Source organism: Furipterus horrens, unplaced genomic scaffold (genome assembly GCF_987537825.1).
Source record: "Furipterus horrens unplaced genomic scaffold, mFurHor1.1.pri manual_scaffold_6, whole genome shotgun sequence".
In the NCBI taxonomy this organism is placed as follows: domain Eukaryota; kingdom Metazoa; phylum Chordata; class Mammalia; order Chiroptera; family Furipteridae; genus Furipterus; species Furipterus horrens.
Genome location: NW_028327176.1, coordinates 98092095 through 98117090, shown reverse-complemented (window position 1 = coordinate 98117090; position 24996 = coordinate 98092095). Strand labels below are relative to the sequence as shown.

The window sequence follows — 24996 nt, the reverse complement described above, 5'->3', positions numbered from 1 at the left end:
TGACTCAGAAATTAGTAGTCCTAGACTCCTGACTTGGTCATTTTTGAAAAATCACTTCTCTCTGAACCTTAATTTCCTTGTCTTCAAAATGAGAGAAATTGAATAAGATGAGCTGCAAGCTACCTTCTAGCTCTAATATGCCATCACTTTGTACTGCCTAAAAATTTTTGCTGTTGAGTCAACTGCTTTGCACTGTTTGCTGTGTGCTAGGCAGGTAGTAAATGGTTTCCTGCACACCCTCAGGCCAGCTTCGTGGGGTCTGAGACCTAAGGTTACTGCTTAGATGATAGAGGAGTTGAAATCAAACTAAGATGCTTAATGAAGAAAAGAAAACAGACACTGAAGACAGTGTCAAAAAAGGAATGAAGTGAGCTGTAGTAACTTAAAGGCCTTCAGTGTTTCTAAATGTACTCAGGTGATAGGCTTTGCCATTCAGAATCTTCCAACTAGCTACACACCTCAGTTAAAGCTGGCAACCTGGCAACCTTAACCTCTTACACTGAGTGTTTCTAACTTGCATTTCTAAAAAATACTGCTTGCGGGAACATCAGCTATTGAAGCATATGTATGAAAGTTAAATCTTGATTATTCAGCTTGGTAGAAGAAAAGTTAGTCTAAAGAATCCAGTTAGAAACTTCTGTCTTTTTTCATAGTTACCTAAGCCCTTTCTGTCTGGCATGTGTTGGGTGGATGAGGCTGCCTCGCTGAAGAGCAGCAAAGAAAACCGGTGGTGATGCTGGGTAACCAAGGACTGGCTGCATTGTGGTGATAGTCGTTTGCCTGGTGATAGACTAAAATGTAACATTTGTCCCTCCATGAATGTTTTATTATTTATTTACCGTGCCAGATATTTTCTAGGAGCTAGAAACTCAAACCTGACATGTTCCTGCTATAGTCAAACTCAGACAGACAGACAAACAGACATATATACATAATAGAGTGTTATCAGTCTAAGAAGTTTTAATAAACATATTAGTGACTAATTTGTTATGTTCAAAACACAGATTCTCCCGCCCTTACTTCCTGTTTTCCATTAGCCAAAAAAATGTTGTGTTAGGTACATTTCAAAAGGACAAAACTAAATCATGCATTCACATATCAAAAAAATGTTTCAAACTACATAAAAATTCACCCAGCAATGTATCCTTAAGGACCATGATGTTTTGTAGCCACACAAGAGGCTACATATGCACATACACATATATGTATGTATATCGTCGTCGGCAGCCGTCCGTCTCGAGAGACGATGGTGTAGCTTCTTAAGAGTCTATCTGCACCGCCGAGAATGGCTGTGCAGTCCGACTCGGGAGTGACACGGTATCTGTCTCCTCCCGTGTTGAATCGACATCATGCGATGACGCTGAAGCTACAGAGCCTGGGCAGGGTGATATGGAGGGTCTGCTGTTGCCCATGCAGCAGACCCCCCCTCTCTTCGCAGCTGAAGGGTCCAAGGGAAAGACGGAGTCGATACAGCTTGGGTTCAGGTGCGCCGCAGGAGTTGCCGGTGTTGACTACAACGTCAAACCGCCTTAGGGACTCCGGCTCCGGATTTTCTGTCGGGGTTTACTCCCTTAGCCTTTCCCCTGAAGAGGTATGCTGCAAGGCAGCGGAGGTTTTTTGGAGTCAGAGTTTTCCTTCTCTGATGTACCCTGACTGGAAGATCGAACCAGCGACACTTAGCTCGCAGGCCGACGCTCAATCCACTGAGCTAAACCAGCCAGGGCCATGTATGTATATAATACACACATAATGTACATTTGTGTGTAATATTTGCTTGCATATGCTCAAAAAGGATACTTGAACTATAGGATAAATAAACAGAAGTCTGGGGTTGTGTCAGCACATATATGTGTTTGTGAGTATGTGTGGGAGAGATTTGGAAAGAAACAAGGGAAAGAATACTCAGTGGTCTTAGAAGGAACCATAGTAGTTAGTAAATTTTAACTTACCTCCCACCACCCCATCTATATCTTTTCTGTATTGACCTGCAACTAGTGTACCGTTATTCATTCCATCATGAAACTGATATTTCATTGGAATTAAGTTGATCACTCCCCCAAATCAAACAAAATGAAAAACAGAATAATTTTACTTTAAAAAGTATCCACAGATGTTATAAGTGGTACTTATGTACTTCAACAACTGTGATAAAGAAAACTTGCTAAAAGTTCTTCCAAAGCAGAAAAAAAATTAACATCTCAGGGAATTTTTTCCTTTACTGGCCAGAAATTCATTCCAAGAAGTACCAGCTTGTCTCATTTCAAAATGCTTCCCTTGCCAAGGAAGCGGAAGCGGTCGTATTCTTTCCCACCAAACTATGAGTGAATTATAATTATCCTACCTCATGTGGGACAATGAAGCAGCAAACATCTGCTATACTGAATCAAAAACCCACGAATGAAGCTATACCAAACTGTGAATCATACCTGGACTCAGATTAAAGGATTTGTGTTGTGTTTACCTTTTTCTTTATTTTCTTTGCAATTTAAAATATGGATTTGTTAGCTCTGGCTCCATGTCCTAAGTGAGGGGAAATATATGGAACACATTCATTGACTCCTATTTAATATTTAAAAATCCCTGCTTTAGGGCAGATGGACAGTAATCATTAATAACAATTTTTATTTGATTTGTTATTGTCTCCTCACAGTTTTCTTTTTTAAAAAAAGATGGTACAGTTAAGAAAATTTAGAAGTGCACAGTCTGAGAAGTGAGATCTTTTAGTTATTTTCTTCTGCAATAATGACAATAACAGAGGAACGGAAAATGGTATTTTAAACTTTATTTCCAAAAGAAACAAGCTTCAAGACTACTGTTACTTATAATTTTATGTATCATGGTATTTTCGGTAGTACTAATCAGTTCACCTAGAGTAAGGAAAGGAAAATGGACTTCAATGGTCAGTTTTAGCTGTGAAAACATATATAATAGTCTACTTGCTTTAAAAATATTTTTGTGCCTTTTTATTTTTATCTATTAGAGAGCAGAAAGACAAACTCGAATTATGGATTCAGCTCAATATGCAGAATTCTGTGAAAGTCGACAATTAAGTTTCTGTAAGTAAGCATTTACCTGGCTTCATTATATGTTTAAGAGATTATGTGTTACAGATACAGTAAAGTATGATACAATCTCTGTTCCTTAGAAATTGGTGAATTTAATATATGCATAGTTATAACTGCCACAGGAACAGTCTCTGCATTGTTGGAGAACCTATAAAAGATTTTACCCCACTATGCTGTTTTGCAGTTAATAGTAGAAAGTGGTTTTAAAGGATGTAAGTAATACACAGACAGCCATGTTAATTAATCACATAACTTTTAGTCAGAAAAAATTCCATTTTTCTTAATGTTCCCATTTTCATTTCTTTTCCAGTGTCTTAGTCATATTTACACTAGTATTGCAGATTGTGCTTGACCTATAATGGACTCTCTTGGTACAGTCATGACATTTAAAAGCCCCTGATATGAATTAATAAGTATGAAATTTTTCATTTATTTATGCATACTCATATTACCACAGAGGAACATATCAAGAATCTCTCCTATTTTTGTCTGTAACTGTTAACCAAATTCATTAGTCCACGGTCCTGTAACACTAATGACCCACGACAAGATTAGTCCTGTCGCATCACTGCAGGCTCACGAGAAGTGCATATAAGGCTCATGATAAATAGTGGACCCAATTGTGTAGCAAAACACCCATCCAGCACCCATTCAGCAATGACTAAGACTCTCAGGGTAAAGGTCAAAGAGCAAGTGTGATGAAAAGTCCCGTTAAAAATCTGACAAAGTAGCACATGACCCCAGTCTGAGGGATTATACACACAATAGTGTCTTTAAACGAAAAGCTATTATGTGGTCACAATAACAATGTATTTGATTTGGAAAAAGAAAATGAGAGCTTCATTTATAGATCATAAAGTGCAAATAAATGACACATTTCAAATAGCGCCACATGTAAATGTCAGTAAAATATAGGAAAACATGTTTTGGAAGATTTTTTTCCTAACTAAATATACTTTGCAGTCTGACTAACAATTTGGCATCATACATCTGTGAAGCATTAAGTAAATGACACTTCAGATCATGGCAATTTCAGCAAATGACAGGTTTTTGTATTGTAAATTTTAGGTTTAAAAATGGCATTCAAGTCTTTTATGAGGATAAATCTCCAGTTTATAAAGTAACATTTAGTGCTATTGAACTATTTTTTAAAATCATGTTTTAAATTTAATTCATTTAAAGGAACAGAAGTGCTATTTCACATTAAATCATATAGTCACTGAAGTGTTCTAATACACCTTTTGTTTGAAAATCAGATTTTTAATAGCTTCATTTGTTTGTAACTCAATAATAAACTAGCAGATTAAAAATTAATATTTTCATTTTTTATAAAATAATAGCAGTATAAGTAGTATATTATGCTTAATTTCTTTCTTTAAAGAAGAGTGATTAGGGCATTTAAAAATATTTCTTTATATGATACCCATGGTGGGTCATTATAAAACCTCAGTGGGAGCATCTGTTTTATATACCAAAATGCTGTGGTTGGGAGTGCTTAATTCAAATGGGTCAGCAAATTCAGAACTGATACCCACACTGGTCAAAGTGTCAGGCTCTTTTTATTCCTCCCCATCTGATAAACTACCAGGATATAGGAACTGTGGTAGATACACCTTCTTAAATAGCTGACCGTAGCATTCACACACTGGGACTACTGGTGCATTATAAAACAAAAAGTCTGTACCTTTACTGGCTGAGGGTAAACTGTAGAGTCGAGACACTGGTCAGATTCACCCATCTTTTGTTTTTATATTTATATGTCAGATAATTATTTCCCTTAAAGTCTTTTAAAATCTGATATGAATATTAACTGCAGAGATTTCATTTAGTTATAATTTGGTAATTCTTTTCCTTTCAATCTTTTGTTTAATGTGTGGATTTTTTAAACAAATATCTAGGATTTCTTTTTAGTCAACCTGAGAGTTTCTTTGTATTTTAATTGATTAATTTATATGTAATTATATGTCTAGATGGAAATATGCTGTCTTATTTTGTGTTTTAAATCTATTGTGCTTTTTTATTTGCTTCTCTTCCTTTTCTTTTTTCTCTTGGGTTGATTTTCTTCATTCCATTTTCCTCAACCAGTTTGTATATTATGTATTCTACTTCCATTATTTTAGTTGCTATACTTAATTTTTTAATATATTTCCCTGACTTAGATTTTTTTTAAAGTTGGTTAGTATGTAAACTTGCCTTCTCAGCATAATTTTGTTTTTTCCAAGGCTCTGTAAGTAGTTAAAGCACTCATTTCTTGCCTTAAAAATGGCTTTATTTTGCCCTCATATTTAAATGTTAGTTGGGTAGGGAATTGTTGACTAGTAGTTATTTATTAAAACATGATTCCATTGTCTTTTTAGCCTCTGTTGTTGGTAAGAATTTTGCTGTCTACTTGTTCTGTATTTTCCCTGTCAGGGAAAAAAAAAAAATAAGAGAATGAAGATCTATTGCCTCCAGGTCCTCTGGTATTTGGGGAAATGAACAGGCTGGCAGTCAGTAGCAGACCAATAGACACACATAGAAGGAAAGAAAGAGCCTCTACTATGAGAGGTTCCAAGGAGAAGCATGCCCTCTGAGGAAGACTGTTGTCAAATGACTCAAAGAACAGTGATTTTGAAGAGGCTGATGTTACAGAAGAATTTCTCCAGAATGGACTGAGCATTACAGAGGCCCTGAGGCAAGGATCAGGAATGGAAAAACTGATGAGAAGGGATGAGTTAGAATAACAGAATAGTAGGCAAGGAGGGGAGAATGGAAAATGGGGAGAAACTTGAATTTTGCTAGTGATTGTTGATGAGAAATTTTTTTAAATGTATGAGAATTAACAGACTTTAAATTCTTAATTGAAATTATTATGTCAAGTTATTTTAGTTCCAGCATGGGCTGAAAACCCAGGTAGTATCAGAAAGCTGATAATCCTGAGAACTTTTGAGCTTTCTTCAGGATTCTATTTAAATTATTGATCAGTGTCCAGGATTACCTTCTTTCCTGATATATTGAGAAGAGGAATGAAGGAAAGGAACTCATTCATTCTGATGCCCCCTCACTTCCTGATGCAAACAGACTACCATGACTAGGGGTATCTGTGCCTCCTTTTCCGGAACCAACAGTATCCTGAAAGGTTCCATCTCTGAAGCAGTCCTGCTCCAGGTGACAAGGAGAGAATTTAGCTCAGAAAATCTTCACCTGTCACTAGAATAGCAGTAGCCCAGGTGGGTTTATGGGATCTCTGTGCATCTTTTTGATGTGTAAAAAAGTTTGGAGCCTACCTTTTATTAAAGAAATATTTTTCATTTGTTTGTTTGTTCATGTTCATTCTTTCATTCGTTTCTTCCAGAAATATTTTTTGTTAGTCTGCTAATGCCACCAGGCACTGCTTTGGGTGCCGGGGACACAATGGTGGACACATGAGTCTTGTCCCTGTATTCTCAGTGCTTAAAATCACTTGAGGAAGTTGCTTAGGTGAGCAACTGATGGAGTACTAAGAACTAGCCTTTCTCTCCCTTTTAAAATAAATCGTTTAGAGCATAGTCACCAAGTATCTGTTTCTGTGTTCGTAACAATCTGTCAAAGGGAGAAATGAATAAGAAACATTTTATTGATCTTGCCAAATTGCTGCCTGTTAACTTGAACTTCAGAAGTATTCCACAGATGTTAAACAAGTGTTTGTGAGCTTTTGCAGCTTACTATTTAGATGGAATGTTGCATGTCAGAGAGTATTTGGAAGACTGGTTACTTCAGGGAGATGGCTTTAAGGGGGATTATCATAATTCTGCCACAGTTGACAACTTTGGATATGCGCTTCAATAGCAGGACTTAAGGTCTTCTGTGATTTATTTAGAAGAAAACTCTTCTGTATGTGGAATCCATGAAGGCTGTATCTGTGAGGATCAAAACATCATGCTTTGAGTTACTGTTAAGTGTTTTATAGACCTGTGGGACCAGATTAATCAAAAGAATAATCAGTGGGGCTTTTTAAGATGATTATGTTATACACATGATAAAATCTTCACTATCAATCTTTTCCCCTCTAGGTTACCACTTAAATTAGTAATATCTAATGAAGGCCCTATATCTAGTCAGAGTATGCTTAGAGGTATTTAATGGAAGATTCCCTGTGTACTTGTATTGTTAGATATAAAGAGAGACATGATGCATGGTGTTTGCCCACAGAGAGCTTTTAATATGACTTGAGAAATTGTAAGCAGACATGAAACGATACCTGATGATATAAGTGTTCAGTAAATGACCAGAGTGAGGAAGTTTATCTTTGGCCTGTAAGAGCAGAATCCGTATGAATGAAGACTGATAGGAGGATGTTCAATGGAAGGAAAAGAACAGGAGTGAACACAGACAATATACATAAGGCCAAGTGACATTTTAATAGGGAATAATATAAAGGCAGGTTGGAATTAGTCTGGATGGTTTTGAGAGTCAAGCTTAAGAATTTGGACATCTTTGTAACAAAGAAGATGTAACCACAGTATTAGATCAGGCCAGATATCAGCTTATTCTATTTAATTCTAAATTCGCAACCTTGAACCAATTCTAATAAGAGACATATTTTGAAAGGTGTTAGAGATATAATTTCTGTATGTTCATTTTTCCATCACAGGTTTTTGTCTTGCAGGGTTTTTTCCATTTGAATAAATTAAAATTATGGCAAGCAAGTAACTCTTCTGACTGTTGTTATAACATAGGCTAGAGTGGTGTTAATTTAAAATTTATTCTGACACAGTGGGAAAAGTGCTAAACATTAAGTGGCTTAATATATACTATGTTACGTAGCATGGATACAAAATAAAGAACGCAGATGCATAAGAGATTTCTTAGGACTAGAATATCTAGACTAATAAAACATTGAAAACATTGTCTTTTGTATGCATTACCTTTCACATGCAATTTTCAACAGATATATTTATCTTTTTGTGATAGTAATTTGCATTATTATAATACTTCAAAAATTAAATTTTCTATACCTGTTCTTTTTAATGGCTAGCAAAAAAAGCCTCCAAATTTCGAGACTGGCTGGACTGCAGCAGTATGGAGATAAAACCCAATGTCATTGCTATGGAAATCTTAGCATATCTAGCATATGAAACTGTGGCACAGGTAAGAATTCTAACTTGTCATGTCAGTCCATATGTGGCTGCTTTCTCCTTACCCCTGTCCATGATCAATTCTTACACCATCTGCTTCTCTACCAGCATTGAGAACAACCATGAGTTTTCTCCTGTGACAGTCTTGCAGTTTTCTGAGATTTAGTCCAATTATGTTTCTTTGCATCCTCAGCCTGGTGGGTATTAGGGTATAACTGACTGTTTCTTGCAACTTGATTCTAACCAGAAATGAAACCCTACCTACTGTTTCTTCACATTGAATTCTAAGTACACATCTGCCTTATTTAGAGACTTTTGATCTCTAATAATACGTTTTTAGATGTGCTCAATCTACTTGAATGGATACAAAGATCTGAGTTAGAATCCATGCCCTCTAACAGTTTCTCAAAGCATGGTCCTTAGACCACAGCATTAGCATCTCCTTGGTTCTTATTTAAAATGCCTAGATGACATCCCAAAGCAGACCTACAGAATTAAAATATCAGGGCTTGGAGCCCAGAAATCTGTATTTTAAAATGATTCTTTAGTGATTATGAAATAAAGTTTGAGAACCAGTCCACCAGAAGGTCATAATATGTCATTTCTCATCATAGGTTGGTCTGTTTCCCAGTCAATATGCTGTTTTCCACAATACAGATTTTTAGGCAGACAATATTATCAGTAACATTTGGAATGTATTGCTTTTAGTTTTGCCACTTTGATGGCATAGATGATTATTGCCAGCTGTGTGACTTTAGTTTCATTGCTCTGATCTCCTAGTTAGTGGACCTGGCTCTTCTTGTGAGGCAAGACATGGCAACCAAGGCAGGAGACCCATTCAGCCATGCCATTTCGGCAGCCTTCATTCAGTACCACAGCTCTGCTGAGGTGAGTATCAAAAAGTCTGACGCATCTGTGCAGTATTTACATCTGTAGTTCTTTGGAAAAGATTAAGTAGGAATTTATGGCCTTTAACCAAAGAATCTTAATACAGTCAACATTCAAATATTTATTGAGAACCTCCTATGTGCCTGGTCCTAACAGTCCACTTAATAAAATGATTTTTTTTCATCCTTTCTTTGCCTTATTTAGCTTTTCTAGTCTTCCAGTGAAAAGGGCACATCTCATTTCCATGGGAAATGAACAACTGGTTTTGGTTATTGAATAACATTGAGAAAAGTTCGTTATTTCCTTGTGCCTCAAAGATGAGAGGATGATTATCCATCTAATAATAATTCCTGATATTTGTTGGTAATTTTACATTCTAGTTATTGATCCATCTCTAAACATGATTTAAAGAAACAAGGCTCCACCATCCTTTGTGTAGATTGGCCCTGTTCATCTAAAGATCACATCTCTTCTGCTCCAGTTCATATTGCTGAGATCCCCACCTATGGGAACTATAGAGTCTTCTTGCCAACTTTTAGGCCTTATATAATTTCAGTATAAAAAATATTCTCTGTAAACAGCATGTGCCTAAAAACCAGAAATGCGATACCATTATTGATTAATTTGCCAATATTAGACCATTTTTTACTAACAGTTTCATATAATTCAATCTAATATCATAGAGAAGGCAGCAGGGAGGTTAGGTTAATATCAACATGTAAAATTGTGAAGTGAGCTGTAGGTCAAGTTGGGTGAATCATATAACATAAAAATGGACAAGGCCCTTTGAGAATTTGATGAAAACTATAAACCCTTTCCCCATAAACACATTTGCTGATTTTGCATACAATTTCAGGGTGGTCAAAGACCCTCTAAAACTATTCGGGGGATTTAAAGGATCTGTGAACCCTGTGGACTCCAAGTTTAAGTAACTCTGCTCTAGGATGCTCAGTTAATCTATAAAGATATATGCCTATATAGCGTGTTATTACAAGTCAAAAATTTGACATCTTTTTATGCCCCTTAAAGAATCAGATTGGCTTGGAATCCAAGTAGGAATTAAAATGTTTATGCCTATTAAAAAACCATTTTTTCTTAGAAAAGATCATACATCATTATCAGTCATCATACTTTATAAGTCCCTAAAGATTACCCATTTGATTAAACACTGTTTATGTTACAAACCCAAATTATGATGTCAAAGAACACCCTTTAAAATGTCTTTGGTATGAATATGTGTATGAATATGCTTTTCATCGACATCAGACAAATTTGTTGTAACATTTCTAATTGAAGAAACGTACAGTGAATATAACAAGCCTAGTTTTCTCATAACATTCATGGGATTGCTTGCATGGCTAGGAAAACTCTTTATTTCCCTCCCCCCTCTCTTGGCTCGCCAGGGTGGCCAAGCTGCCCTGGGCAACTGCTCAGCAACCACAGCCGCTGTTCCCAGCTACCCAGCAGTTAAGAAAAATGATCTGTCTATGTGTGCTGGGTTTCCTGGGCTCTCTGGGAGGTGGGAACATGAGTGTCAGAAAGTATCCTGACTAAATATGTTAGTACAAGCCTCAGCTACTCCCTGCCCTGCCAGACACCACTCCTCCTATGTGACTGGTAGTCAAAATGAACATTCAGAGGGACTGCAAGTGTTCCTGCCTTTTATTACCTGCTAAACACAAAGAGAACGGCCATTCTAAAATTGGAGTCTTACCACCATTACAAAGCAGCAACCAACATCAAGGGCTTGCTTTAAGGACTTGACCAACTTGGGTACAAAGGGGAACTCTGGAGACTGATATGATCTCTATTCGGGGAGGTAAAACAAACAAGGAAATAAATGAGCAAGCAAGCAAACAAACAGTTCAAAATAGCACTTACTAATTTCCAAATGAGTGGCATAGACAAGAGTACAAAGGTAAAAAACATTTCCTAGTTACAGTCAAAGTTTTCAAAGAAGAAGCGGGGTGTTGAAGGAAAGAGAACTTTGATGAGACAGTAAACGTGAGGAGAATACTCTAGGCCCCAGAGGCAACATCAGTATAATTGTACAAGGAAAAAAAACTCTGATCAAAATATTCAAGCAAAGGATTCATTGAGGACAGATAGTAGAAAGTTAGATTAGAAAATTAAAGCCTTAGGCACTTAGTTATTAAGAAAGTGTTGAAGCTTTCTTGGCTAAAAAGCGATGAGTTCAAAAGGGTGTTTTAAGAAAATCCGAGTGGAGGTGCTATGTACAGTGAATTGGAATCGGAAACTTAAGGCATGGAGTTAATACAAAATGTATTCTATTTTAATGATTATCATTTCTAAGCATTAAATATGTAAAGAACGGAGCCAGTTAAGCTTGGGTTCGCATATTAAATGAGCAAATTTAATATTAATTCAAGTTAATATCCTAGATTTTTTTCCCTGACATATGATTATGCACAGGAAGCAATGATCTTTACGAGCTATCTTGTTTTTCCTAAGAACACCTCATGACAGATTAGCTTTTTCCTTCCTGTTTGATAATGTTTCTAGGCAAGTAGCTCAAAGAAATACACTTGAAATCAATATCTGAATTTCAGCAAAACATTTTACAAAGTTTGGCATAATTTTTTTTTTTTTAATTATAGACATGTGTAGGCCAGTAGATAGTATGATTAGTATGGTTGATACGATGACATAGATTATAAGTACCGTTATGTGAAAAAGACGGAGACTTTTATTTGCCTGGAAATTTCTTAGCCAATATTGTGATATTACAATAAGGAAACTTCCTTGTTTTGTTTTAGTGTTTAGGCACTATCTTATAGGACAGATGTTGACGCAGTGGAGGGTGTCCCAAGGAGAGTGAACAATGGAGGAAGGAATCTGAAAATAGGTATCAGTGGTTGAAGGAACCTGAGGTGTTTGACATGTAGAAAAGACTATAAAATATAATAGTCTTCAAATATTTGAAGTATTTCTGCATGGAAAAGAGAAAAGGATTATAGTCATAGCCAAAGAAACAGATAGATGTGAGGGATTTTATGGCAGAAGGAAGAACTTAAATGTGGGAAGAGCTAGAGGTATCTACAGTAACCCTAAGACATTGATTTTTTGTTATTGGGAGAAGGCTGGTCATCACTGATACAAAAAGTGTCTGGAAGCATCTAATCTAGGGGTGCAATTTAGCGGTTCTTTTTGAAACATGTAAGTTTGAAATGCTAATAAAACTTCTAAGTAGAAATGTCTGTATCTGACAAAATCTACAGAAATTTTGGAAGCTGTATCTGAGGACTCCTTGATTATATCTAAATGATTAGACAGATTTAAAATTTACATAGTTAGACCCTTAGAGGCAAAATGGCATCATTTCTGTCAACTGGATAATAATAAATTGTTTTTATATGTGTAAGCTTCAAATAGTATTAAATTTATGAGATACCGAACAAAATCAAATGTTAGTAGAAGTTCTGGTCACTTGATTGCAAAGCCACATCTCTTTGGGCAGGGATCCTGCATAAAGCCTTACCCAGACTCTCCTGAGACCACACCTCCCGCTACACCAACCGCTCCATCATCCGGATCGCAGCACCTGGGGAAAACCACCGCAGCATCCCTAGGGAATGGGAATGCTGGGCCAGACTCAGCTAAAACCAAGCAAAGGAAAAGAAAGAAGGTCAGTGATTTTTTTTTTTCTCTCTTTTTTTCAGAGTGAAGAAAGTCTTGTTGTGTTCTTTTTAGATATAGGGGAAATGTACTCTGTTTTTCTCATAATTAAAATTTTCAGACGGCAACCCATTTTTACATACCCATACTTAATGACTTCTACTCAAACTTTAACAGCTTTCTCCTGGATAAAGCAAGATACTGAATTTTTTAACGTTTCATTTAAAAATTTTCAAGCATACAAAAGTTAGAAGACTTGTAGAATGAACATTGTATATCTACCATCTAGATTTTACAATTAACATTTTACTATATGGACTATGTTAACTATATATTTACATTCGCTTTATCTATGCGTCATATTGTTTCTTTATTCATCAGTTCAATTTTGTTTTTGATACATTGCAAAGAAACCTGCAGACATCAGCGCACTTCATGCCTAAATGCTTCATGATGTCTTAATTTGTTTATGGGGTTTTTTAAAGGTAAAATTTATGCCACACAGTGAACCATTCAATTCTTAAGTATACCACTTGATGAATTTTGACAAATATATAAACCTGTTGTTTTCCAAACCCCTCTCTGTTCAGAAAGTTTCTTCAGGCCTCCTCCCAGTCAGCTTTTGCCACCTTTCTTGGAAAGGGAATGACTATTCTGATTTTTTTCCATCATAGATTAGTTTTTTTCTGTTCTAGAACTTCACTTGGGATATTTTTGAACTTTATGTTTTTAGTAGAAGGGTAATGTATTTATCTTTATTGCTGAGTAATGTCCCCTTGTATGAATACATCAGTTTTTTTATTGTCATTTTGGCGGTCACCTCAGCTGTTTCCAGTTTTTGAGGTATTTGAAATAAACCTGTGATGAGCATTATTGTACAAGTCTTCAAGAGGAAGTGCTTTTGCTTCTTTTAGGTAAATGGCTTAGAATGAAATTACTGGGTCATAGAGTAGGTATGTGTTCGGTTTTTAAAGAAACTGCAAGACATTTTTTCCAAAATAGTTCTGTTGTTTTTACTTCCGCCATTAGTATATGAGAGTGGTCCCACATGCTCATCAACATTTGGTGTCGCCATTGTTTTTACTTGTGACCATTCTAATAGATACATAATAGTAAATCTTTAGAGTTTGAGTTTGCATCTCCCTGGTGACTAATGATGTTGAGGTTTTTTTTTCATGTGCTTTTTTTTTCATGTTGAGCTTTTTTTTTTTTCGTACAGCTTCCTCAGGGAAGAGTCTCTTTAAATCCTTTACGTGGGTTTTTGAGGACGGATTGGTTGTCTTTTATCACCAACTTGTAGGAATTCTTTATGTATCTTGTGTAACAATCCTATGTCAGGTAAATGTTTTTCACATATTTTCTCCCACTCTGTGGGTTAATGGTGTGTTTTGTTGAGCGCAAGTTTTAATTCTCTGAAGTCTAATGTATCCAGTATTGGTCTTTTATGTTTATTGCTTTCTGTGTCCTAAGAAATCCTTAGCTATTCCCAAGTCATGATGATGGTCTCCTGTGTTTTCTTCTGGAAGCTTTATAGCTTAACTTCTATAGTTAGTTCTATTAATCAAAATTAGATTAACTTTTGTGTATTATATGAATTGAGGCCGAGTTCAGTTTTTCACATATGGATACCTGGTTATTGCAGAACCATTTGTTGAAGACTCTCTTCTCCCATTGCATTACTTTGGTGACCTGGCTGATAATCAAATGACCATCTATCTATGTCGATTTATTTCTAGAACTTCAATTTTGTTTCATTGACTATTTGTCAGTCCTTTTGTCAGTATCATTTTTCTAGATTACTGTAGCTTTATAGTAGTAAGTCTTAAAGTCAGGTAGTGTAAGGCCTCAAACTTCATTTTTCAGGTTTAATATGGATTTGCTGTGTCCTTTGCGTGTATGGAAATTTAGAATCAACTTGTTAGTTTCTATCAAAAAAGAAAGGGGTTGGGGAGAGTGAGAAAAAGAGAGAGGAAGGTAGCAAAGGAAAAAAGGAAGAAAACCCTAGTGGGATTTTGAAAGGAATTAGATTGAATGCTTACATCAATTTGGGAATATGAGTGTCTTAATATTAACAAGTATTACAATCCATGAACATAGCATCTCTCTCCACTTATTTATATTTATAAAATCTCTTCCTGAACTGTATTTTATCTGATTAATATAGCCAATGCAGCCTCCTCGTGCTGTTTATATGATACACGTTTTTCTATTTCCTTTCATTATATCTGTATCTTTAGTATTTAAAGTACATCTCTTACAGACAACAAATAATTGGGTCTTGCTTCTTTTTCCCTTCTTTCTGTGTGTATCTTTTAATTATACTCTTTAAGTCCATGACATTTAATTTTATTTTTTGAACTCTGGATATAGGTAAACTATTTTGCTGTTTTCTGCTTGTTCTATTTTTGTTTCTCTTTTTTTGCCCCCTGCCTTCATTTGGGTTAATTATGTGCTCTTTTACAAATCTGTTTTATCTACTGATGTCTTAGTGATATCTCTTTTCATCATTTTTCCCCCAGTCATTAGGCTAAGAATTACAATATGCATTCTTACATTTCCTGTGTACTTGGAGTAGTTATTGTGCTACTTAAACATAAGACTATTATATTTGTATCTCTCCATCTACTTCACTCTTGCTCTTTATGCTGTAATTGTCAAGCAACTTACATCTACATATGTTATAACCTGTAATACTATTCTTTGCCTTAAACAATCAAGTGTATTTCAATGAAACTAAGAGAAAAAGTAGAGGTCAACATCTACCATTTCTACTGTTTTTCATTTCTTTTGGATTATCAGAATTTTATTTTGGCGTCGTTTTCCTTTTTTGTTCTGCTAGATTTTATTTAGCATTTATAATAGTGCGTGTTGGCTGGTGATGGTTTCTCTTAGTTTTCATGTTTCTGAAAATATCTTTACTTCCCCATTAATCCTGGAAGATGTTTTCACTAGATATAGAATTCTCAATAAGCAGTTTCATTTTCAGTACTTTAATGATATAATTCCACTATTTTCTGGCATTTGTTATGTTTAATCATATGTGTAAATTTTGTACTGTTGTTTCTGTGTATGTAATGTGTTGTTTTTCTCTGGATGCTTTCAGGATATTACATTTTTTTTTTAGCAGTTTGACCATGATATACATATTTATGGTTTGCTTGGTATTTATCCTGCTTAGAATTGACTGAGCTTCTTGAATATTGCTTTATGTCTTTAATGAATTCGGGGGAACTTTCAGCATTTATTTCTTCAGATATATTTTCTGCCTCATTCTTTCTATCATCTACTTCGGAGACTCCAAATACCTATTTGTTACTTTGATATTGTTCCACAGCTACCCGAGGCTGTTTAATTTCCCTTGTAATCTTTTCTCTATTTTCTTTAGGTTGGATAAATTCTATTGATCTTTCTTTATGTTTCTGACTCTTTCTTCTGTCAGCACCAATATTCTGTTATATCCATCCAATAATGCTTTATATCTAATAGTTATATATTTTTCTTTGAGTTTTTTAGTAGTTTCTGTTTATCTACCATTATTTTTTTATTTGCCATTTATTACAAGTTTATTTTCTTTATGTCCTTGAGCAAAGTTATAATAGCTGCTTTAAAGATCTTGTATGTTAAGTTAAATATCTGGATTATTTTAGTCTCCAATAAGTACAAGTCACACTTTCTTAGGCTGTTGCATGTCTAGTAATTTTGAATTATATTCTGGACATTGTGAGTAATAGATTGTAGAGATTTCAGATTCTGTTATATTACTATAAAGAGAGAGTTCTTGTCAGTGGTGTGTGTATATATGTGTGTTAAGTAAGCAGTTTACTTTTCTAGACTCAGATCTAAACTTTAAACTCCTCTTCAGTGGCAGCAGCTAGAATATTCCTTTACTTCATTTAGCATCAATGGGTTTTCTTGGATTCAGTATCACACAGGAATGGTTTGGGGTTAGTCAAAGATTTGGGTAGTTTACACACTGATGCTTGATTCTGTCCTTTGTGGGATTTCCTTCCTCACTTTACGGAGGCCTTTAAGCCTCTAAGTGTGGCACCCCCCCTCTGCTGACCAGAGCCTGCTCTTAGGCTGAAATAGGAAAAACAGGAAACTGCCTCATTGCCATTATATCCTTACACACACCACTTCCAGTTTCTGCCTGGTTTTGATTGATCTCTATTGTTTTCAGGTACTCACTTTTTTTAATAATTTGCCCCAAGTTTATACCTTCATCTACAATTAAGCTGATACAATAAGAACCATTTGCCATTGCAAACAGTGGAACCATGCCAAGATATAATTTCATAATTGATAGTAAATAGGTTTAAATTTTAGCCTCGTCTCGTTTTCCCTTTCATTTACAAAATGACACCACTTACTGCTTATTTATTAAGGGAAAATCTGAACTATAAGGAACTTTATGTTATAAAGTAGTTTTAAATAAGTTCATCTATAGTGCTAACTCATTCAGTAACTAAAACTATGGTAACAAAATGTTACCTAAAAAACTTCTTCGGTGGACCTGCTTTGCAAAGTATATAAGATATTGTAATTAACCTGGTAATTATACATACATAAAATAATTCTTTATAAGTTTGGATATTCTTGAAATTTCTTTCTCTTAAATATTTAAACAGTTCTCTCCTAATCTTGTTGAAATCTATTAAATTAGAGTTATTTTACAGCAGAGGTTTCCTGAATCAATTAATTATTATCCCAGTGCATGTTTAAATTTCCCTAAATACAAATTACTGGCATCAAAATTAATAATGTCTCACTTCAGAATAATTCTTCCTTTCTCCATTTACTCATCCACATCTTTCTACATTTATACAGTTTTGCTATATATATTTTTTATTCACTGGAAACTTCAGCTATGGTGGTAACATGGTGCAATTTGTTCTACATAAAATAATAGAGCCTCTATTACATACTACCTTCTATATACTAGAAGCCAAGAGATTTGATGTATAATCATATTCTGATTCTATCATTGTATTCTTGAGCACATCCCTTACCTTTACTATGTCATCTATAAAAAGGGGTAGAAGTTGGGAAAGTTTAGAACAGATGATATTTTGTGTTCTTTCCAGATTTAATAACATATGACTCCTTGAGTTCAGTGATTCTCTTTTGTCTTCTCTTTAAATATTGTTTCTACTTTTAATTTCTTTAAATAAAAACTTTTCCTAGTTATATAGAACTATAATTTTAACAATTAACATCTCAAACTTTAAACTGAAAAAATTAATCACATTATATACTGTACCCTTTGGTCAAAGAATGGCTCAATTTCATCTAAAAAAATATCCTCTCTAAGCACAAAGATCTGGAAGAGCTATATAAAAAACAATGAGGAGAAAGACACTTGCCTGGTCAGTCAGATTATATATCAACCTTTGTGGTCAGTAAGTGACAGAAATATTAGTAATAGTAGTACTAACCTTTCCTTTACTCTAAGCTGAGATATGTGTTACTCCTTTGGAAGACTTAATATTTCAGGTGTAACAAAAGATATAGTCTACCATATGGATGGGGAAAGAATAAGAGGTAATTATCTGAGATTCCACGTCCTTCCTAAACATTGGATTACCCTGGCAAGGGAAAAGCGGAAAAAGGATAGGATGATTTTACCTTGCCAACAACGTTTAAGTTGGAAAGAAAAGAATCAGGACAGATATACACATTTGTAATAGATCCAGGGGCAACAGAAATTTCAATATAACTTATTGTACCACAGATGAGAGTTTAAACTGCAAGAGATTCTATTCAGTGCAAGCCAGCAAGGGCAAGTGGAGGGACAGTACTCAAATCAAAGAAATACGTAGAACTTCAGCTTCCAGTACCCAGCACCAATTTCTGGATGACGAGACATAAATGAACATAAAATACAAGACGAGTATGAATGCAGCCAAGAGGAAGAGGATATGACTTATGAAGAACTTTACCATGTAGCTTGTACTTTACTTAAGTAAATAAAGAGTTTAGTCCCCACAGAGATTTTGGCAACTATAGGCAACAGGAGTCAGTATTTTGTCAAATATGTGGGCTTCAGTTTTGAAAATGTGAAGAATATCCTAAAATGTGGGCACAAACAGAATGGGAAACATGAATTGACACATAAATCTAATACTCGTCATATGTGCTTACAAATTTAATCCTAATTCTTCTGAGACAATTTTGAAGAATATTACAAAAACACTAGCGTCATTGCTAACTTAAACATTTTACAGTTGGTATGAATTGTGAATTTAAACAGATTATAAGTACTGTGGTGAGGGACTGGATGTTGACAGAAATGTGAAGGTATTTGTTGAGATGGAAACAATACCGGGAATACAACATTTTAGGTTCAAAAGTTTTCTTCCAAAAAATCCAAAGGGCAAATGAGTAATTGCAGAAGTGCACATGGTAACTTCATGCTAATGTCTGCAGTTGTTTTAAGTATGATAAGTAAATTTGAAATTAGCAAAATGGAAAATCTAAAGACATTTTTCACCAAGTTGAATATTTTTACTTTTATATAAATTAACTTCATCTTTTTGGTACAGATAACATGATTCAAGCAGGCTGGCATACTTGTCTTCATATCATACAAATAGCAATCACAGGTGGCTTCTAACTCATGCTTCCTACTTCAGTTTTCTTAATTCTATCTGATTGCCACGCAGAGATGCTGAGACATTTTGACCAAATGTTATATACTAAAACCAGATTTATTTTGGAAAGTAGAGGAAGAGTAGAACCTATGTTGGCCATGAAGAAAATTGAAACATATATTTACTTTGCAAGGAGAAAGGCGATGCCATCAAGGAACGCAAGGGAGGGATTCCCAGCCTACTCAACGTGCGGAACACTGACCACCCCTTAATGTCTCTGTCTTTATTTCCCCTTGAGTTGCCACTAGAAAACTTACTTTAGATTCCAAATAGAGCTAATTATTTACATCCATTTCTACACATGGATAGGATGCCTAAACTTATTTCATAAGCATTCGTTACACCTAGCAGGTTAATGAGTCTACATATATTAGTCATATTCACATTTTAGAGCCAGATAGACTCACAGAAATGTCTTTACCCTAGTCAGGCACCTGATAATTGCATTTATTCTAAGATATTCCAACTGAAACAATGTATTTGGAATAAGAACCAAGAAAGCAATCAATGAAAATCCTGTGCACTTTTATATCAGTGCCAAAGTGCGGGTTTGACCTGTGTTATTATATAACTTAATCCGTGTTATTGTGGGCATAGCAGATATGTTATTTAGGGTATTGTTGGAATGAAATTGAGAAAGATACCCTAGAGTAAATTCCTATTTGGCTTACTTCAAATCTTGTTAAAATAGTAAAAATAAGGTCTATTTTGTTTGAAATTTTAAATCTTATTTCAGGTTCAGCTTGGATAATTAGAAGATGCTTTGGTTTTATAAGAACTTTTAAATTATTTTACTAGTTTACCATAGGAAAAGCTTGCATAAAGTATTTTAAAAAGTATATTTTAAAGGTACAAAAGGGGGGTAAAGAAAGGGAAGGTTCTGGTCAAGGAACTAATATGAATGACCCATAGACGTGGACAACAGGGTGGAGATTGAATGTGGGAGAAGGTGGGGGGGGGTAGGAGGGAGCAGTGGGGGAAACATGGGACAACTGTAATAGAAAAACAATTTAAAAAAATATTTTTTAAAGTAGATAGATACAGTGAAAAATGTCTCTTCTAAACCCCGTCCTTCAGCCACCTATTTACACTCCAAGAGTAAGCACTGTTACTGAGTTTTGGTGTACCCTTGTAGAAATACTTCATGCTCAAATAACTGTATAATGTTCAGCCCTTTTCTTTTTAACACATGGTAACATAGTGCCACCCTGTTATAGACCTTGTATTATTTCACACAACATATTAGAGACAGGAAACATGGAGCTCAATAGAAGTATGTATGCAACTGTGTCATTCTTTTTGGTAATTTCTGTTTCATTGAATAGATGCATTATCATTTATTTCGTTGTTCCCTCATTAAGAAGAGTTAGTTCATCAATCCAGTGAATATCCTTATATGTATATTATTTTATACCTGTGTAATATGCCTGTAGAGTAAGTTCTTATATGTGAAATTACTGCATCAAAAATGGTGTGCTTTTTCATTTGGTAAGATTTTAGCAAATTGCTATCCATAGATTTTGTATTAATTATACCCCTACAAGGAATTATGAGAGTGGTAATTGTAGTAATTATCAGGAAAACAAATAATCTTCATTATGTGACTACAAATGACTTCTAGACCACAGTTATAGTAATATAAAAGCTACTGTTTTTTTCGCTTGATTCTTTAATATTGATAATCTGACATCTGGTATCGACTGCAATTATAATTATCTCAGTTTTACAGATGAGGAAACTGAAGTGCAGAGATAGTATATAACTTGAAAGAGTGGGTAACTGACAGGATATGGACCCCATATAGTTAGTAACCTAGAGCCTGCAAATGAACGAGGAGACTATAGTGCTCCTGTTGTGCATTTAAAAATATTTTTAATCATATTATATACATTTCTTGAGTTGGTATTTATACTCTCGGTACAAATAATTTTTCTCCTTATTTTATTTCAGTTTTGCCCTGAGGACACTTGGAAATTAGCACCAAGTTGAAGGGATCTTTTATGATAGTTTCCCATATTATAAATAAATATATAGCAATTTCGTTTTTCATTTTCAAATTGACGACCCTTAAGTTATTTCAGAAATATGCCCAACAAGCTCTGAAGAAACATTTATAATATTAAATGTTTGATTTTTTTTTAAATAGCTTCCTGTGGTTCCAGCACGCCCCCTGATACTTCATGAGCATGCAGGTGGCTCTGTCCTCCTGTGCTTGACGTGAGCCTAGGTGAAATACTGTGGGCAAAAAAGTGCTCTTGGTAGGTCTGCTAGGAAGGAGTCACGTAAGAGTCATCTTTGATTTGTTAATGGAATTTTTTTTAGACGTAGTATATGGCAGCAGTGATGTGCATCCTAAGGGGAAAACCGTCCATTTTTATAAAAGTTTATTTTCATATTTTATACACTGTAGTTCTGTTGTGTGTTTTTGATTTAGTAACAATTTGTGTGTTTTTCTGTCGCAGAGCACTGCGGCCTGTGGTGTTGAGGCTCACAGCGATGCCATCCAGCCCTGCCACATCAGAGAGGCCATTCGACGCTACAGCCACAAGATTGGCCCCCTTTCCCCATTCACAGTACGTAATAACAGAGTTATAAAAAGTTATATTTATAATCTGAAAGAATTTTGATTTTCAAGTGGTCAAATGAAGAAGCAATGGAATTGTTGAAAGCAATTTGTGGTGACTGTAATTTTGTTGTATAAAAGTGGCATAATTCTCTTGGGAAATAAAAGTTAGTCATTTTTGTCTCTTTTTGGAAGGACAATTTTTTTCTACAAAATATTATTTTCTTTCAATTACAAATTATGCTTTTTTGTTGGAGCTTACATTTTCTATTTTTCAAAGCTTAGGTTTATAAAACTTTTTTGTCAAATTATATGTATCCAAATATTGCTAGAAGCACTTTATATTTTAAAATTGGTTAGATTGGCAATACCACTTCTATCAGATGTCCTGCTCCTAAACATACTTTGACTTGGAAGAAGAAGAAATGATTTCTTTGCTGGCTTTGAAGTAGGCTGAAATGTAGACAGTGTTTCACATCTTCAAATGCTTTTAAAGCTTATAATCAGGGTTTGTTGTTTTTTATTTTAAATAGAGAATTAAAGACTATATTTCAATAGTTTAAAGAAAGTGTATGTGTATGTGTTAATTAAATGCTCATCTTGTGGCCCTTTTACAAAAAAACTTTATTCATGTTAATAGAACTATCTCCAAGTCCTTCTCTGTTTATAAGGAATTTATTTGATTTTCAGAAAGTGGGGTTTGATTTATGACTGACAAACAGAAAATTTACCATTTGTTTCCCTTTTTAAAATTTATTTCTGCTTTAATACATTAAAGCAGAATACCTGTGTATAACATTATACACATACATACACAGATCAGTATAACATATACTCTAAAGTGCGATAGATTTGCAGAGTGTTTATGCTAACAGTGTGGCCACCCTGCCCTGGCTCTCACGTACCTTCAACTGCTAAATGGAGGTGCTCCTAATGTCAGGGGGTGCTGATGCTCAGTTCCCTGATGCCCACTCCCTGAGATGATGCTTTATGTGGCCCTAGGGACACTTTGCTCCTAGGCTTTGAGCTGCAGCTCCTAAGAGGAAAGGTGGCACGTGGGCTGCCTCTATAGTTACCATAGATTGAGACCTAAAGTTTCATACAAAAAGCTAATCTAACTTACATCCAGTGTAAAATTTCCTTTGTAAACTGAAATGCTCATGAGCAACTGTTCATATTTATGGAACATAGAGATCTTGTCTTTGCAACATATCACTCTGAATCTAGAGCTTGCCTGATGTAGTCTTAAATAAGATATCTAATTTATAGTATCTATAACTTGATTCATATGTAACCAATTATTTGAAATTAATTTGAAGATGTAAAATAACCAATAGATTACACAGAAACGTAATGCCATCTTCAGTCAATAAACTAAGAAAATGCTTTTAGTGAGGCATCATTGTGTCTTCTACTATATAATTCTGAAATGATTTGTACAAAATCGCAACATTAAAGATTTCAGGAATATAATTCACTGTATAAAGAATTCTGAGTTCTTCCCCTTGGACACTAGTTGAAATGATAGAAGGAATGAGTGATTAAAACCCTGTTAGTTAGAGGGGAGGAAAAAGCACAAACAATGCTTTGCCCTGCGTAGCTGCCAGAGTAAGGGAGGAAAGGGGTCAGAACATAAGTTATCAGTTGCCTGCCTCTCATGTGAGTGTTGTGGAGACGCTTGTAAATTCTATCACGAGGCATGTTTTATTATTATATCCATCTTACAGGGGAGGCTACTGGGCTATAGGGAGGGTAAGAAACTTCCTTAAGGCTGCTTAGCAGGTGGCAGAGCTAGGATCTGAACCCCGGTCGTTGGGTTCTAAGATCAAGTCAGTCACCACACAATATAACCTCAGGTAATACCAATCACTATAAGTAAAAGGACAATATAAGATGCCAAGCATCAAAATCACTTAAGATATTCTATGTTGCATAAGTACTCTAAAATAACTACTGCAAATCACAGTCTCTGAAGTGATTTTCAGAATTATTTAGGGAAAATAAAAGATAAGCAAAAAGTAAAATTAATCTCTTTAAATGTTCTTTAGCATGTGTATACAGAAGATCAGGCACATAGGGGTGTGGGCAGTTGCAAAAATGTGTGTGTTAGGAGAAAGACTTTGGAGCTAGGAGTTGGAAGCCCTGAATTTTAGCCTTGGTTCCATCACTTAATCTAATCAATAGCTTTAGGAAGATTACTTAAATCTTCTAGGTATGATACTTTCTCTGATCTTCTGCATAGGATTGAGAATATAGAAAAAAAAGAACTCATTGATTAAAACCAATATGCCAAAACGGTACAGGCATACCTTGGGCCTATTGCAGGTCTGGTTCTAGACCACCACAATAAAGAGAGTATCACAAATAGCCAGATGTAATCTTCTCACCGGTGAAGGGTCTCACCCTCAATTCATAAAAAATGCAAGATCTGTGAAGCATAATAAAGTGAAGGCCAGTATAATGAGGTATGCCTGCACTGTTACAATTGGTTGAGTGGAGATGGAGTACCATGAACTTGATATGTGGTAAGCTCTTAGTTAAGTATATTAATAATAATAGAACTACCTAGTAGTAGCTATAGTATATTTTCTAAAATGTGTAAGTATACAGATTAAAGTAGAAGCCCTTCCTTACACCATTCAATCATATAGACATGCACACAAAGGCCTCAGTTTGTAATCACAGAAGAAACTAAAACATGAATAATAATGTGATGTTTTTTTAGACTAATAGTTTATACCATTAAAAGTTAAATACCATTTCAAGATTAAAGTTCCTGAGAATAAATAAATACTTGTTTTTACTTTGGGGATTAATAATAGTTGAAGAACATTAATTTTCTTAAATTGCCTTTATCACCTTAAAAACTAAGGTCTCGGTGCCTGAATGAACAGTTACCAATAGATTTTTGCATAATAGCTGGATTTTATACACTACCTCTTATGCAACAGAAATCTAAAGAGCGAATGGCATGGCCTCAAATATACAAAGTTTCATCGAATTTAGTTTTTATGACTTTATAATTTGTTTAGTTCAAGAAGTTTTTAGAGACTGATGACTATATCAAAGTTCATGATAATTTTTTTAAACAAATTATT

The 24996-nt window shown here is 34.9% G+C and overlaps 1 protein-coding gene across 5 annotated transcripts in view; it reads left to right on the top strand.

Annotated features, from left to right (window-relative positions):
• SUPT3H (SPT3 homolog, SAGA and STAGA complex component) overlaps positions 1-24996 on the top strand; it is a 502007-nt gene that overhangs the window by 380714 nt on the left and 96297 nt on the right. For 4 of the 5 annotated variants that reach the window (XM_090282521.1, XM_090282522.1, XM_090282518.1 and 1 more), the window contains exons 7-11: positions 2981-3056; positions 8062-8174; positions 8942-9049; positions 12528-12695; positions 21798-21908. In XM_090282521.1, coding sequence (XP_090138647.1) covers positions 2981-3056; positions 8062-8174; positions 8942-9049; positions 12528-12695; positions 21798-21908 — 576 coding nt within the window. Of the gene's footprint in view, positions 1-2980; positions 3057-8061; positions 8175-8941; positions 9050-12527; positions 12696-21797; positions 22086-24996 lie in introns of those variants that run through there. The other variant, XM_090282520.1, reaches the window with a different exon arrangement.